General features: G+C 41.3%; 2 protein-coding genes across 2 annotated transcripts in view; both read left to right on the top strand.

The window, feature by feature from the left end:
- LOC101995477 (A disintegrin and metallopeptidase domain 3-like) overlaps positions 1-1,574 on the top strand; it is a 31,681-nt gene extending 30,107 nt beyond the window's left edge. Inside the window, exon 21 of the mRNA XM_005362440.1 lies at positions 1,419-1,574. The gene's annotated coding sequence lies outside the window, so the exon portion shown is untranslated. The remainder of the gene's footprint in view (positions 1-1,418) is intronic.
- Adam18 (ADAM metallopeptidase domain 18) overlaps positions 1-17,911 on the top strand; it is a 53,041-nt gene that overhangs the window by 297 nt on the left and 34,833 nt on the right. The window contains exons 2-7 of the mRNA XM_013351962.1: positions 3,167-3,334; positions 3,905-3,981; positions 11,593-11,648; positions 13,754-13,832; positions 14,294-14,370; positions 17,590-17,758. Coding sequence (XP_013207416.1) covers positions 3,167-3,334; positions 3,905-3,981; positions 11,593-11,648; positions 13,754-13,832; positions 14,294-14,370; positions 17,590-17,758 — 626 coding nt within the window. The remainder of the gene's footprint in view (positions 1-3,166; positions 3,335-3,904; positions 3,982-11,592; positions 11,649-13,753; positions 13,833-14,293; positions 14,371-17,589; positions 17,759-17,911) is intronic.

Raw genomic sequence — 17,911 nt, 5'->3', positions numbered from 1 at the left:
AATTCGCACTACATTTGTTCTTTTTAAATTTTTTTTTATGTTATAATACAGCTACATCACATCCCCCTTTCCCTTTCTCCCTCTAATCCCTCCCATAAGCCCTCCTTGTTCTCTTTCAAAGTCACAGTCTCTTTCTTCATCAATTGTTACAGGCTCTGTCGGTGCATGGTTCCTTGCACATAGGGTCCCAGGGCCGGCCATTCAGTACTGACAGTCCCTTGATGTGTTCTTTCCTGGGAAAGACTGTTTTCCTGCTCCCAGCTTTCCTTAGTTACCTATCATTCTTTGTGTGGGGCTAAGGCATCCTGAGATTTTCCTCTCCTACTTCAGCGTGTCTGTTGTCCTCTTTCAGCTCAGGTTTAGGCAGTCATGCTCATGAGATGTTCATGGGTGTAGCTTCTAACACCACTAGGAGACACCATCTCACAGCAAACTCCCGGGTCCTTTGTTTCTTAAGCCTTTCCATCCCCTCTTCCACAGAAACTGAGCAAGGCAGTTGTGTTGTAGATGTATTTATTCATCAGGACTGGGTTCCTCGACTCTGCATTTTGATAGGCTGTGGTTTTCTGTCATGGTCTTTGTTGTAAGGAGAAGTTTCCTTGCTGAGGGGTAAGGACTATGCTTACCTGTAAGTATAAGGACAAATATTTAGAATACTTAAAATGTAGTTAGGAGTAAGGCTGGTTTAGGAGAGTGTTGGTTCTAGGTTCTTTTTCAGGACCCATTTCTTAACCAGCCCTGGGCAGTTGGCAAGGTTTCCAGTATCAGGTGTGGCTTCCCTCTGGTTGAGTGAGCCTTGTAGGGAACTGTTTAGCATCAAGGTATGCGTGCCCCTCCTTCACCCTTAGGGTTATTGTGCCATGCTGATTTTTCTTGTAGTTCGTGGGCATCACAGCTGCCTAGGGGTGTTGGTGGCTTGCCTCCTTTGGAAGTTTGCATGGTGCCTTTTGCTACGATGAAAGCTAGGCTCAGGAAGGGGATATTCAGGTCAGCATGAGCTCAGGGGGGGTCTCTGGGCCCTGTGTCTGAAGGGCATGGCATCTTCAGCACTAGGGACTTGCCTTCTGGGTGGTTTTCTGTTCCTCACATTAAGTTTAGAAAATGCTGCTTAAGCAGATAAAGTACACCTGACAACATACTCTTTCCATACGGCCATTGCAAACTAGTTACATACAAAACAAAACAAACTTGGAAAAAAAAAACCTTGGCTTTACAAATTTTGTGGATATCAAACAGAGAAGGTCAGAGTACAGTCATGGGCTTATCTTGTTAATTCGTCGTTAGTTAATTAAGTTTCTATACCTATAATTGCATAGTATAAATTGGGTAGCTTTTTAATAATGATGAGAATTTCCTAATGAGAAAATGGTGAGAATTAAGCTTGTCTACCTCTTGTGTGTGTGTTTTTCTTACAATAGCTGTTACGCAACATCAAAGACACACTGGAAGAAGGACACCACCAAGAAACTCACCGTTACGAGGTCTGGTCCGAGCACAAGAGCTAGCCTGTCTCTCTTTCTTTGGCTTACAGATTTCAGTTCTACATTCCTCCTAATAAAACCTATGGCTGAAAGTATACAGACTTGTGTCTGTGGCTTCTTCCCTCTGAGCCAGAGAGATCAGCACTCAGCATTCCACTATCTACTGCTATTTCCTTTCAAGTGCCCAAAGCCAAGAGCCAGCAAGTGCGACAACCTATTTCTCTCCTTCACTCCCCTGCTCTGTGCTCTGTCATGTCAAGTTTCAGGATGCAGAGAGAGAGAGAGAGAGAGAGAGAGAGAGAGAGAGAGAGAGAGAGAGAGAGAAGAGAGAGCGCTCCTGGGTGGAAGCTCTTCCTGTGGGTCCCAAATAGTCACTATTTTCATTTTTTTTAAAGGAATGTCCTAGACTGAGTTCCTGATCAGAGGTATTGATAATGACGCTATGGCCCCTTGGAAATTGGAATTAGGAGATTTCTTGTTATTTGCTGCTGTGGGGCTATTTCTGAATTGAAGCATTCCTCCTAATGAGAAGGAACCAGGGCCATAAAACTCACGAGAAGCAGATGACACAGGGAGCTCCCTTTGGGTAGCTGTTAAGGCTCAGAGGACCCTCCCTGTGGTTCTCTTCAGCTGCCTGTAAGCCTGGCTAGCAATTCTAGGGATGTATCTTTTCATGAGAGTCATGGCCAAGCTCACACAGCCTTCTGGTTGATGCATCTGCCTTGGTCCTGTGAGTAACCCCAATAAACTAGTCTTGGGTTGAATTGTGTGTGAGTTGAAATTTTGTTCCCAAGATGCGGTAAGCCTGAACTCTGCCACATCCTTGCTGAAGCTGAGCTTTCTGGGTGATTTTCAGCCTTCACGGCCCTCACTCCCCTCCTGGTTTAGGCTGAGGGTACATCCGCACACCTTGAACCTTATACTTGAGTTAGAGTGCTCTTCATCACCATCAAGCTCGGTCATGGCTCAGAATCTTTGCCTAAAGCAAAGATGATCCAAGCTTCATTGCAGAGACCCAAATGCTCTTTTTTTTTTTTTCAAATGCCTTCAACTGTAATGGATAAATGGGGACCATCCACCCAACTCAATATTAGTCCGCCTTTAAAAGAACAGACCACAAATATCACTATAAAATGGTGATCACATAAAAAATGGTCATATATAAAATAGTCATTATGCTAAAATCACTCGGAAAGACCAGGACACACACGTGTAAAGGCAAGAATTAGTTTACAACTAGTAAACTGTTTCAGGGCTCCCGGTGACCGGAAGTGAAGAAAGGATGGCGGGGGAAAGTCTATCAGACTCAGTGTTTAGCTGCTGGTTTGTTGCAGCAGTAGAAGCCCCGAGATAGTCACCATTAACAGAACACACTTAAGTTGCATTATAAGATAGCCTTCCCTTCCCTCTACCAATCATAAGCGAGCACAGTAAGAAAGGAAGACAGGAGAGGAGCGTTTTATGCTTTATGATTGCCTTGCCAAGATCACGTTCTGTTTACTCATTTGTCACATTGATAATTAATAGGTGGCATTTCTAGCCGGCTTTCTGTCTTCCATCACAAAACAAGAAAAAAAAATGCCAGACAACTGTGGAGAGAACAAAATAACCAAGCAAGACAAGTTCGGCTTGTGGGTACTTTTATGCCTCCTGCGAGCTAGAGGCTGGCGTCTGTTCTGTGCCAGGTGGAGGCCCTGAGAGCCTCGGCGAGCCCTTGGTGGGCGTCTCCCACGCCGCCCACGTGCCCCTCGGCTGCCAACGGTCTGGGGCTCCGCTGTGCTTTCTGCACTCCGATCCGGCCATGCCTCTGCTCTTCATGCTCGCCGAGTTCGCCATGCTGTTAACCGGCGTCGGTAAGGCCCTGCGAGCCTCGCGCTCCTCTTGTTTTGCTTTCCCGTAACTGAGAGAGGATCACCGTGCTCCTGGATTCCTAGTGACGCCCTTCCTCCATCTTGCCCCACCTCATCCCCAGCCCAGCCAGGTGAACCCAGGATAATCATGGTGGCTTCTGCTCTGTCTTTATGTCTGGACGAACAAGAGGAAATCCGACTAGTCTTCCGAGATCCCCGAATTCCGGGAAGGGAGGTCGGAGGTGCCTGTGCACCCCCCCCCCCTTCTAATTGCTCCCCAGACCCCTGAGAGACACCCGCCTCAGCATGATTCTGAGGTGGAGCAGGGAGGCAGGGTTGAACGTTGTCTATATTTTGTCTATATCTACATCATTTTTAATGGGTAGTTAGAACGCCACCGGAAGTTGTGCATTGAGGAAGAGAGTGGGTTTAGAGCAAGCAAGTTTATTGACCATGTTAGGGCTCAGGCACTGAGCAACGCTGGCTGGAGTGGTACTACTGTGGATTGGGGAAATAAACCAAAGCAACCAAAATTAAAAGCCCCAAACAACAAAATCCATGTTCTTGCTGCAGATTCGGAAGGAATATGGCTGCAAGTCACCGTGCCAAGGAAGATAGACCTGCCCGAGGGCGGAGTTCCTGGAGAGAAGGTCAGTCCAGGTTTTCTGCTCAAGCCTCAAGCATGAGGGTGGCCTTTCATTGACCTATGCATCGGTCCTAAGCACCCTCATCCTCTCCTCTCCTGCGCCACTTCCCTTTTCCCATCTCCTTTTAAAGTCTCCTTTTATTTTTAAATTTCAAAAAAAGTGAAAAATTTAAATTTAAAGAAATAGTGAAATCAATATAAAATAATTTCATGTAAAATGTGCATGACAATGACCCAGCGTGCAAATCCAAAGCTCTGTTAGTAGCTTCTACATAATAAATTGGTTTGCAGTAAAATTGGACAAATGTTAGCACAAGCTGAATTAAGTTAGAGAAAAAAAATATGTATAATATATATATATATATTCATACACGTGTGTGTTATATACAAATAAGTTGGAGGATAGTTTGCCTTTCTAGTTCTAGATAATGAAGGTCCTCATAGCCATTTTGTAGATAGAAAATAATTTTCCTCACTGAGTACAGGGAGGGTTTAATACTTGACTACAGTTTGGCATACTTTTTTAAATTTGGAATTTCCCTTGTTTTGATTTTTTAAAAATGTAGTCCTTGGGGCTGGAAAGATGGCTTGGGGGTTAAGGAGCACTAAGCACTCTTCCACGTGGCGGCTCCCCACTGTCTGTGGTTCTACTTCTAGGAGATCTGACACCTTCTTCTGGCCTTCCCAGGCACTGTACGTGTGTCCTGCACAGACTTACATCCAGAAAGACACCCATATACAGAAAATAAATAAACAAAATAACTCAAAATTGACTTACCCCCCTCCCCCCCACACATGTATCTGATTGGATGCATGTGTACCACAGTCCCTGTCTGAGGGTTTAGAGGACAGTCTGAGGGAGCCCCTCTCTCCTTCTGCCCTGTCAGCTCTAAAGACAGAGCTTAAACAGTCAAGGGATATTGAACAGTGGCAGATAAGTTTGTATCAACCTTCTTTCTATTTTAGATATATAGGTATATTGAATTGAAGGGCTATGTGATAATTTATGTCTGAGTATTTTTGAGGAATCTTTCCTCCATTTTTCCATAGTGGATGAACCATTAACATTGCCACTCCTGGTGTATGAGAATTCTAATTTCATCACATCTTCACTAACACTTATTATCTGCTGTCTTTTTGGTACTAATAGCACTTCCAAGACCATAATGACTCATTGTGGTTTTGCTCTTTTCCCATGAACAACGATGCTGAATATCTTCATTTATAATGAGTCTATTTTCACTCTTTATGTGTATATACAATTTTCCAGTGCCATTTATTGAAAAGTTTGTCCCTCTTCCAATGATTTTTCCTAAAAAAAAAAAAATCAGATGGTTTCTAAATTTTCCACACTATTCTATTGGCCTATATGTTTTTTTTATATCTCAACACCATGTTATTTTGATTACTGTGGTTTTGTTGTATATTTCTGAAGTCAGTTTTGTTTCTTTCTTCTTTGTTTTTTATGTTTAAAATTGCTTCTACTCCGGAAATTTTAGGTTGCACGCTCATCTTAGAGTTTTTCCCTAGTTTTGTGAGGGGTGTCATTGACATTTGGAAAAGGCTTGCAATGAGGTCTGAAGATCATTTTTGCAGACTAGACTACTTTATTGCACAAAAAGTTTTATATGTCAAACTTGAACTTGTAAACAATTTTACTGTTTTCACGTAAGTTGAAAAGTACAGGTTGTTTTCCTATGATATTATCAAAATAATAACAGTCAAGACTTTCAAAGCTTTAAAAATCACCAAAGCAAAACAATGCTTTTGTACAGTTAGTATATCACTAGAGTTGTCAAGTATTTAAAATTATTATCAATCTTGTGAAATCATGTATTCAGGTACACTGTTACAGGAATTGTCAATGTCACGGGCAGGCAGCCCCAAATGTTGGTGATCGCTATCTCTTTCGTTTTGCAACTTTTAAATTAATTTTATTTTTTGAGCGTTGGTGTGTTGCCTGCACGTATGTTTGTATGAGGGTCTCAGAGTCCCTGCACCTGGAGCTAGAGACAGTTGTGAGCTAGCATGTGGGTGCTGGGAATTGAACTTGAGTCCTCTGGAAGACTAGCCAGTGCTCTTACCCGCTGAGTCCTCTTTCCAACCTTGGTGGTCAGTGTCTTGAATTTTAATCTCAAACTCAGGTTCCTCTTGGACATTGAAACCCTCAGTCCATCCAGAGCGTGAGTACTTCCCACAGTTTCACACTTTGCACGTTTTTTAAAACATCATGTTTACCAATTCTTTGAGAATTTCTTACACATCCACCACCCCACCTCCTCCCATAGCCATTTTCCCATCCCTTCCCAACCAACACTGAGGTTTCTTTTTTATTTCCTTCCCTCTCCCTATTGAATCCAGTTTGTGTTGCCCAGGGGTCACAGCATTAGAAGAAAATGGCTCTTTCTTTCCTAGTAGCTAACGAAAATCAATTGTCATCTAATGGTAAGTTTTTTTGACTGGAGTGCAGGTCTTGTGTGTGTTGTTATAATAACTGTGAGTTCATGTTTGCAACTGCCCTGTTGTATCTGAAAAGAACTGCTTCCTGGATGCTACCCCTTGCATATTTTCCAGTCCATCTTATGTGCCTTTCCCTGCACCTTGGCAGAGGGATGTTGTTAAGTCGGGAGTGTAACCCCAGCCCCTGGCATTCATCCCAGCCCCCTGGTCTGAGAGTTGCATTGGTCTGGACCCCAGATCCCAGCATGCCAGGTCAGGACCACTTCCACATTATTTAGATGGATTCCTACTTAAATTTAAGAGGAAGAACACATGGCTCCAGGTTCGCATGTGCTCCCTGCTCTCCTGTCTCCCTTGCCATGCTCTCGACCACCTGAGAGCGCTGCACTTAATAAAACATGGGCATTTTAATTTGGTTTAATCTGACCTAATTGGATTTTCATGTGCTGGCAGAGTGGTTTGTCTTAGGATTTTTTTCCTAACAGATGCAATTGCCATGCTCTGTTTAGGGCTAAGGACTCCACAATTTCTTATTGTCTGCGTACTGACCACCGAGGGTCTCTATGTTAATGTCATCTACTGCAGGGAGAAGCTTCTCTGATGAGGCTCGAGAAATGCTCTGTCCTATAGGCACAGTGAGACATCACCAGAATCATTTTAATTTTATCCATTTTGCACAACATTGCTTCTTCTACTCCACAGATAGGGGACGCCTTGCCATCATCCGCCCTCTTCAAATATTTCACCAAAGTGTCACAGCCTCTACTCTTTCATCCCATTGGTTAGATCTTCCTGGGACATTTTACTTTTTGTAGTTATCATAAACAGGATTGCTTCTTTGGGTATTATTTAAGATAATCATTCTATGTACAGTAACACTTAAGAATTTTCTCTGTTGATTTCTATATCATGAAAAAAATTAAATTCATGTGTTTCTCCTACCAGATATTTTTTTATTGACTCTTTCTCTATATATATGCTTTCTCTATATGCAATCATGTCATCTGCACTCAGTGGCAATTTGCCTTTTTTTTTCCAATTAGGATGATCTGTATTTTTTCTCTTGTTTGATTTCTTTGGCTAGGACTCCAAATACTTAACAAAAATGGTGATGAAAGTGACCATTTTCATGTTGTTCCAGTCCTTACAGAGAAAGCTTTCAAAGTTTCCACAGCTAATACAATGCCCTCCGTTAGATTATCACACGTACCCCTCTATATGCCCTAAATGTGTTGATGTGCACTCCTTCCAGATTCTGCTGGTTCTGTTTTACTGTGAAGGATATAGAATTTTGGCTCATGCCTTTTCTATACTTATTGGTGTGATGAAGCATTTTTATCTGTCATTTATGCTTTGTCCCATTTATTGATTTCTTGATGTTGACCTATTTCTGCATCACTGGGATAAATCACGTTTGATTATAGTGGATAAATCTTTCCTAATGTGTGGCTGGATGGGCCTTGGCAGTATATTTTAGGATTTCTGCACATATGTTCATTCAGAGTTTTGGCTTGTAGTGCCTTTATCCATATTTCTGTTTCTCTCTGCCTGTTGTCCAGCTTGATTATCATGGTTATTCTCAGCTTGACAGTGCCTTTGGAAACATTCTCTCCTCTTCAGTTTCTGCTATAATTTAAGAAGAATTTCTATTAATGTTGCAGATCTATGTAGAATGAAACAGTGGGGCATCGGGTCTGGTGTTTTTTTTTAAAGAGAAGAACATTATGATTTGGAAGTGAAATCTTCACCATAGGCATCGTGAGGGAAAAAGAAATAATTCTTCCCTTTAAGTTTTCTTAGATATTTTCAGAACAAAGGAAAAATCTGACTAATGAAATAATTTGAAATATTTTATTTTAGTGTGTGTGTGTGTATTCCATGTGAGTTCAGTTTACAGGAGTTGGTTCCCTCTTTCCACTGTATAGGGCTAGGAAACTGAACTCTGGTTCCCAGGTACCATAACCTGGCGAGTCTTACTCCCTAATATAGATGGCCACATTTCCTTTTAGTTTTAGTGTTTTTGCCTTTTCTCGAATGTGTTATGATCACATTGGTGTTGTATGTAGACTGTGTATACATGCTTTCTTCCTCTTAAGAATATGTATTCAAGATTCTATCCTGCCCTTTAAGCGTAATTGCTGCTTTCTTTCTATTGCTAAGTAATGTTGCATTGTTTAAATGGACCACAGTTTGCTAATCAGTTAAATTTCTGAAGTACACGCTGGTTGCTTACAAGTTTTGGTTTTTGCAAATAAAGCAGCAGGCGGTGTTCCTGGGCTGGTATAAAATGTTTGTTCTCATAGATAAATAGCAAAGGTAGTGTGATGGTCTGAAAGAAAATGGCCCCCAAAGGGAGTGACCCTATTAAGAGGTGTGGCCTTGTTGGAGGAAGTGTGCCACTGTAGGGGTGGGCTTTGAGGTCTCTTTGCTCAAGTTTCCCTCAATGTGACAGTCAGCTGACTTCCTGTTGCCCACAAGATGTAAGCGCTCTCAGCTCCAGCACCACGTCTACCTGCATGCTGCCATGCTCCCTGTCATGATGACAATGGGCTGAACCTCTAAAACTGTAAGCAAGCCACCCGATTTAAATGCTTTCTTTATAAAAGTTGCCATGGTCGTGGTGTCTCTTCAACGCAGTAAAAACCCTAAGAGAGAAGTTGGTACTAGAAGTGAGATATTGCTGTGATAGGCCTGACCATACTTTTGTTTGGAGTGATGCAGACTTTGGGGACTTTGGGTTAGGAAAGCAGCAGAAAAATTTTAAGCACTGCTTAGTGGGCCATACTAATAGGAACATGGAAGATGGTGCTGATGTAATTTCATGAGCTGTGGAGCAGGGGAGGGAGGCTATCTCAAGAGGTTTCAGAAGAGGAGAATTTTAGCATGTTTCTTAGAGATTATTCTTGTGATATTTTGATGCAGGAAATGCCCTTGTCCAAACAATTTGTCCAAGACAAAAGTGAAGAATTTTGATGATTCCATCAAAATAGCCTAATATAGGCTGTCATGCAGTTTTTGGTAGCAGCTCTAATGGAGATTTATCATGAGGATAAACTAAAGGAAAGCTTTGAACAGAGTGTGATGGTGCACGCCTTTAACGCCAGCACTTGGGAGGCAGAGGCAGGTCAACAGAGCAAGTTCTAGACCATCCAAACTTAGGCAGTGAAGGAAGCAATCACAGAAAGCTGGTGAAGATGTAGTTGACCAAGGGGGCCATGTTCCAGCTCGAGCAAACAGCATAACTTGGCAGCTTCAGCCATGTTTTTCTGGCTTTAGAGTTCAGGATAGAAGAAACAGATTAGGGAAATTGCCTCTGCATCAAAGGAAAGCTGCTGGGGCCAGGATTGAGTCGGGGGTGTCCCTGAGTGGAGGCCTAGAAGAGACTACATTGCATAAGGTTGTGAAGTTGAAGCCTGGGTTGCCTTGGAGACCCCAAGATGCTGAAGATGCCAGAGTCATGGGATACCTGCTGAGAAAAGCTGTTAACTGCGGGTGAAGGCAGCCTAAAATGTGAAAATGTTGCTTATATTCTAAGAGACTAGAACTTTCGCTGGACCCAGAAGCCAAATTAATCATATACCCTGAGGTCTTAGTAAGGAATTAGCTTACTCTGTACTCAGCCTGTTTATTTATTTAACCTGTCTGTAAGAGAACAGAGTAACAATTAACCTTAATTGCCTGGTATTTCCCATGAAATCAGCTTTTACATCCTAAGTTAATGCATGGCCATGATTGTAATCTCTCCTATGTCCCTGACTAAGAACAGTGTGTGTGTGTGTGTGTGTGTGTGTGTGTGTGTGTGTGTGTGTGTGTGTACAACCAACGGGTCTAAAGCATTCTTACAACAAATATCCACCAGCATAAGGACGTTGCTTACTGATGGTGTTTGCAGTACTGTTTGGTACCTGAGTTAGGTGGACCAGTCAGGGTGTGTAACTTAATCCCTTGCAAAACCTTACAGATTTCTGTAAAATAACCCTCATTCCTTCCTTGTGGTCGGTTTTCTGTGTTGTTTAATGAATGTTATTTCCAGCATGAATGCAGATGTTTACTGTATAAAGACATTATTGTTCTATTTGCTGTTTTCAAAAAAAAGATGAGTGTCAAAACACACAGGCATACTAAAGCATTCTTCTGTGGACAGGAGTATAATACAGCCCCACAACCCTCCCACACCTAAGGCTGAGGGAACACTGCAAAAGAGGGGGCGGAGAGAGTGTAAGAGCCTGAGGCTCGGAGACCAAGGGACTCTTACCTGGTATATTATTAACTCATTTGTGAGGTATAGCAAAAGTTCCAGACTCTTCCAGCATAAGAAATAGTTTCATAAGCTAGATCACCGCAGTCTTGATTCTTCATTTATTCTAGAACAGTGTGTTGGATCTGATATACTGCTTAGCATGGGTCATAAGGGGGTGCTAGCATCAGCTTTGCTCCAGGTCTGGGTTATGAGCCTCCTATAACTGTGTGTTCTTGAATTTCCTGGGTGTGTCTGGTCGTCAGCAACACTGCCCATATCTCCTGCAAAGTTCACAGGTTCTGGTAGTTTAACTTAAAGTCGCTGGGTTGGTGTGATCTCCATCTGTAGACATGAACAGTGGCTCTGCAATCACCTCCCATTTTGCTTGGTTTTGTGTAACACGAAGGAGGGTGATTATTACTCAGTTCCTGATATTTGGGAGCCCTGACTCTGGGCTGTGGGATTGCTCTTGGCTTCTTGTCTGCTTAGTCTTTTAGGCTTTTTTTTAACCCCTTTGAAGTTTTGCATGTTGAGAGTTGAGATGTGTATACTATAATATGCATGTATTTATAAATTGTTATTTGTTCACTGGTTGATGTATAGCATAACCCTTAATCATTGGTTATTTATCTTTATTAGAAATATATATTTTCTAATAAAAGAAATTAATAAAATATCAGTAATTCTAAAATTATAGTTTTTAAAATATTTTCCTTTTTAAACATTTCAAGCAACATACTAAATCACACTCTTCCAAAGTCAACCAACTCTAAAATCTTACTAATCAATGCAATATATATTCTAAAGAATATGGTCACTTTTAATGTGCTGAGATAGTTTTATTGAGTGAAAAATAGTGTCTTACATTGCATATGTCTGCATTACTAAATTATCTTTCAATTTGTTCTAATTTAGGTGGCTTATGTCATTTCAATTGATGGGAAATCCCACTCTCTGCATCTCTGGAACTAGTAAGATGTATTTTTTCTTTTGGAAAAAGTAAATATATATACTTAGTTTTTACTCTTTTAAGTTTATATGCAGTATTTAAATCCAGTAGTACGATGGTCAATCAACTTTTCAATTTAGGATTTGTTAGGTACTGGATAGTAGGTGTACGAGGCTCTTGTATTTAAATCTTCAGATTTATATTTTAAATTGAGAAATGAATTATGTATTTGGAAATCTTCAATTGGACCCAAGCATGGTAAATTGCATGGATTTCTGAAGTCAAATAGCACTCAACTGCCTATTGTTGAGAAAGTCAGGTAGGGCCAATTTTATGGTGCACTAATTACTTATATGACTTAAAACAGTCTTCCTTAGTATGTTTTGTATATTAAAAATCTCCCGTGTCAGATACAGCTTCTCAGTGCTTTGCAGTGATGCTTCTGTCCTTAAAAAACAGTTAGCTTGAAATTTTCGTCCATCTCTGTTCCCACCCACAGTTCAAAGCACCAATCAGTCTTTTTTATGTCATCCTTGCATCTTCTCAGCCTTTCTTACAAGAGGAATCAGGTGGCCTCTTTGCAGCCTCAGGGACAACAAAGATGTGCAGTAACAAAGATGAGTTGCTTGTCTTCCTTTTTGCTTTGTGGCTGAAAAAGTTGTCTTCATCCATGGTGTCTGCCAACTTTACAGGGACCTTTCCTTCTACAATGTATTCCATTAAAACGGGATCAGAAATTTTGATAAGATTATCACTGCCCTTCGGGGTTTTTAAAAATATTATGTGTTTTAGTCTTCACTTGGTCATTTATTCTCTACCAGTTGAGGACATTTGGCACAACTGGTCAATGCCCTTTCCATAAATGGACTCCACTGGACTCCAGAATGTCATCAACCCCTGGCCCTGGTTTGACTCTTACCTATATTCCTAATCTTGTTATTCTCTCTGCATCAGCCGTTTGCAGATTCGCCTTCACCTTTCCAAGCTGAGGACACAAAATGAACCTTGTGTCCAATGTGTATTCGGTCAGCTAGTGTTTCAGTTCAGTCTTGTGGCTGTAAGTGTATTCTCTGACTATTGGTTGCTTGTAGTTTATATCCATACATTACTCCATTGCAATGAAAGCTGTGCTCAGTCACTATTTCTTTTTCATAGTCAAATGTTTGCTCCAAGTCGTGTTACTAACCTGCTAAAAGTGGACCCCGGATGCTTTTCCTAAATCTGCATTACTCATGAGCATCTTAGTAAATGGCAAATCATCTCTTCCAGTTTTCCAATAAAAAAAAAGAAAGAAAAGAAAAAGAAGAAAAAGACAAGAAAGAAGAAAAATATATCCTTAGCATCTCTCTTACATTTGCCTTGCCCAAGGTTCAGTGGGTTTTTCAGGTCTATGTGGGCTTCTACCGTGATTTCCATCACCATTCCAGACTCCAACAGGATGACCTCGGTGGCCCTACTAGTCTTCTAACTAGCTTTGGCTTCTGTGTATTTGCCATGCAGATTGTTCTCAACATAGCCTTGCATGTGGCTCTCTTAGAACGTTGATTGGCTGCTATGTACATATACCCCAACCCTCTGTGACTCGATCTTACTCTGTCCTCCACACTCTAGGCCTGACCCAGTACTCATTACTACTCTTTGTACATGCACAGCTATGTCTGGCTCAAGATCTTTTCATTTTGTCCCAGTTCGTCTTGAAGGTCCCATTGGCCTGTCCTTGTGTCTGGTCATCTATTCACAAGTGCTGTCTGACCATATACTCTGTGTAATCACTCCACAATAACCAGGCCTTGTTCTCTGTCATATAACCACATGTGACTCTGACTGTCTTGTTAGGACTATATTCCAAGGCCCAGACATGGGACTGTCAGGTGATATACATACTAGTGAGTGTTTGTTCAATGAAGACATACACAGAAATACCTGACAGTGCTGTCCCAGGGTTGAATTCTCCTGGCTCTGCCCATATATCAGTTTTTTAAAAATAGTATCAACAATGATACCACACTAAAATTACTGTTATAAAATCATGCTATTATATAAATCCATTGCACTAAACATTATTTTATTAATGTGTTTATGCATTTTAAATGATGACTGAAATCCTATCTGTTGGTTTCCTTCTAGCTCATTCTTATCCCAGGATTTTTTGGTTTATACATATGATGAAAATGGATCGTTGTATACTGACTTTTCACACATTATGGTAAGAATTAGATGTCTTAATATTTGTTATCTTATGTGTTGTTGCTGAAAAGGATGTACAGTATAATTAGACCACATCTCCCTTTCAGGCATTGTTTTTGGTTGCTAGGACTGAACCCGGGCCATTGCACATTCTAGGAAAACTCTATCATGGTGCTACTTTCCAAGACCCATGTTGACACCAGTTCAAATGTTTAACTCCTTGGGACTGTGACCTATTATATGGATGACTTCTACACATAGAAATATCCTGGGAAAAAGATAGAAAAATGGAGAAAACCCACAAGTAAAGAGAGGGCCCCAAATCTTACTTCCTGAGAGTTTACACTAAAAATTCTACACAATTCATGATTTAATATTATCAAACCTTTTGCTATCATGAGCCTTCTAAAATATTTGACAACACAGTTTTTTTTGTTATAAAAAGAATTTGCGTCTTCACCCGTGTGATCTGTTTTGCAGACGCATTGCCATTACCGAGGGTATGTTGATGAATTTCCAGATTCCACCGTGACCCTCAACATCTGCTCTGGCCTCAGGTAATAGCCTCCTCGAGAACGATTACGTAAAAGACAGAAGGATGCACTTTAAAGCAAAGCCGTAATGAGCAGATACAAATCAAGAGGAGCCACCAGCGGGACTCTGAAAGTTTCTTTATCAATGACCTTTTATCTGTGCTAACACGTGGACCTCAGCTGTCACTCACACTAACTCAGCTGAGGCCACCTGAGTGGAGGTGTTTCCGGTATGCTGGGCAGGAAGGGATGGTTTGAGAAATGAGGACTTTAAAACTCTGTAACTCAGTACTTCTCGCCTATGGGTTGCGACCCCTTTGGCAACCCTCTATTCCCCAAAATATTTACATTATGATTCATAACACTAGCAAAATTAGTGTTATGAAGTAGCAATATGATAATTTTATGGTTGGGGGTCGCCACAATGTGAAGAACTGTCTCAAAGGGTCGAAGCAATCGGGAGGCTGAGAACCACTGCTCTAAAGGCTAGCGCTTCTCCTTTTATGTCATTATCTCACTATGAAAAATGCCCTTAGTTGATCACTCAGTCTAACAGGCATTCAGTATGGTGTCAGTTTCGTGCTGTGGCTGAGGCAGCTGACAAAGAAGACCCCTCAGTGGACAAGGACAGCAATAAGTGATTTCTTCGTTAATGTGGGAAACATGAAAACTTTATCCAGGGAAGATGACTCGAGAACAGAGCAAGGATGTGCACAGCCACCTTTCCCTGTTAGTGCCTTTTGGGATGCTTGCGCTGCATCCTATTTTCCTTTAGTTTTACCTAATAGCCACGAGAAAGTTCCCTGTGAACTTCTCATCAGTTTCTAGGACGTTGCTTTTCTTAACACATGATTTTGACTATAAATATATGAGCACATATTAGCTGTATGTCTCAATTGATCTGCTGGCGACATTTCCATACAGCTCTGCACTGTGGTTTGTTTCTAACCTCCGGCTCTCTTCTCACTCACACATTCCTTTCTCTTGCAGCCTCTCTACTAGTTTCAGTCACCCTTAAAAATTGTTTTCTAGCTCACATTGAAACAGAAATTTATACCTAACTTTCTGCATCCCCCATTGTTGGCTTTGATGTGATATCACCTAATTCCATCCATTTCCTGTAGAGGGCATGCTATTTTATGACCAGATAATACTCAGTTCTGTATAGATCTCATATTTTCATTGTGCATTCATCTGTTGGAGACACATAGGCTAATCCCATTTCCTTCCATGCCTTGGCTACTGTAAATAATGCTGCTCATAAAGTCATAAAGTGCTCTTTTCTTTAGGCGCCCTGACCTTGTGCCCTTCTGTATGTTGTGGTTTGCTTCTGCCAACTCATACGATTGTGAGTTGAAAGCCCGCTCCCAGGTGGTGTCACAATGAGTAGATGATTAGACCACAAGGACACTAACCTTGTTGAAGGATTAATCCATGATGAGTTCATGGTGGAATGGCCTATGAGGAGGAGGGGCTTAGGTGGGGGAAGCAGGTCCTGAAGTGGGTCTTTGAAGTGTCTGTCTCATTTCCCTCCCCTTGGCTTCTGCCTGAAATGAACTGGGCAACTGTTTGTTTGTGCTTCCTTTCACCATGAAGGTATGCCTGGTCACAGACTCATACCCACCAGTCCCCCTTGCAGCTTTGATTTGTATTTATCTGACAGCTAGTGAACTCGAACACTTTTTCATGTCTTCACTGGTCCCTTGAACGTATTTTGAAAAGTGACTTCTATTTCTTTTTATCCATTTATTGACTCAGTTGCTGCTTTTTCTTCTTAATTTTTGAGTTTTTTTTGGCAATTGTCTGATGTGGGACAAATGACATTCATTGTTCTGTTGATTCTTTGCTGTGCAGATACTTTTACTTTAATTCTATCTCACTTGTTAATGCTCCAAGTCCTTGTCAACACATATTCTTGAAGTGTTTCCTTTATTTTTTTTCTTCTAGTGCTTTTAAAGTTTCAGGTCTTGTTCTAAGTTCTCTGGTCAATTTTTGTTGAATTCTATATAAGTTAAAAGATCTACATTACTCTTCTACTTGTGAATATCTAGTTTTCCCAACAATGTTCATAAGGAGGTCAGACCTCCAACCTAAGATGTTGGCCTGTTTGTCAGAAATCAGTTTGCAGTAGATGTGTGGGCGGGCTTACTTCTGGCTTCTTGGTCCTACCCTATTGGTCTGTACTTCTGTCAATAACACGCCATTCTGGTACTATAGATAGCTTTGTAGTGTAACTTGAACTTCAGTGTTTGGATACATTCAGATTTCTGAATTTGCTCACAATTACTTGAATGATCAAAGTCTTTTGTCCTCCCACAAGAATCTCAGGATTCCCCCTCACCACCAAGATTTAATTTTTTTTGTTTTGTTTTTAAATAGAGATTGCACCGAATCTATAAATTTCTGTTGGCAATGTGTTAGAATCTCTCCTGTCTGTGACTGTCTCTTAAATTTGTGTTTCACTCAGTCACTGTGGCAAGGAATCCTCAGGGGCCCTAAACTGTACCCTTTCTGACCCAAAGAGTGGTGTGGTCCCCAACAATAATGCCTCTTCTAGATACTTCCTGGTTACTGCCCCCCCCCATGATGCTGAGAGACGGAGTGAATTTTTTTATCTGAACAAGTCATCCCTGGCAGGCCTTGTTTCATGTTGGGTTTGAAGCTCATAAAGAGGAGGGGTTTCTCCTGCACTGGGCCTGCTAGTCTGTTGCATGTGTGTGCTCGCCTTGTCTTAGCTTAAGCTCTGCCCACTGCCAAGGTGCCAAACTTGAAGTTGCCTGAGATTTTGTACTTTGCTCTAAGTTGCCTTTCTGATTCCATTTTCTCTCTGTTCCCACAACACTTCCCCTCTCCTCTCACCAGAACAGAACTTCCCTTGTGCTGCTCTGACGGCTCTTATTCCCAGGAACACATGAAGAAGACTTTAGTTTTGTCCCACTGTTCCTGCGCCTCAATAGACCTTGGATTCTAATACTGTCTGTTAAAAGGAGTGCAGTGCTGCCTAGGGTGATGTATGCATACCATCAGTCTCAGCACTTGGTAGCAGGGGCAAGAGGATCCAAGGTTTGAGGCTACCCTACCCTGAACTATACTTAAGACCAGTCGTGGTGATTTTAAATAATGCTGCCTGCAAACACAAATAAAAACATTTGTTTCACGGTAGTTTCTTATTTTTTACATTTAGGACGGTAGCTTGGGAGGCATTGTACATGGTTTTGATAATGATTGTCTTTCTGAATTCAGGGGATTCCTACAGTTTGAAAATATCACCTATGGAATTGAACCACTGGAATCTTCAGCAAGATTTGAGCACATAGTTTATCAAGTGAAAAATGGCAATTCAACGTTAGCAAAAAATTACAGTCGTATTTGGCAAACAGACCAGCTCGATAAAGGTCATTTCAATGCACAGGTAACCATAGGAGTTCTGGTGGTAAGGAACACTGTGGAATCCCTCCCGTTGCTCATCAGTCACCAAGAGAGACTAGACTGATGAGTATAAAGAGTACATTCCATAGCTTTGTTCTCTGCCTTGCCATGAAACATTGAGTATAAAGAGTACATT

This window comes from Microtus ochrogaster, linkage group LG7_11 (genome assembly GCF_000317375.1).
Source record: "Microtus ochrogaster isolate Prairie Vole_2 linkage group LG7_11, MicOch1.0, whole genome shotgun sequence".
Taxonomy (NCBI): domain Eukaryota; kingdom Metazoa; phylum Chordata; class Mammalia; order Rodentia; family Cricetidae; genus Microtus; species Microtus ochrogaster.
This window is presented reverse-complemented; position numbering and strand designations above follow the sequence as displayed.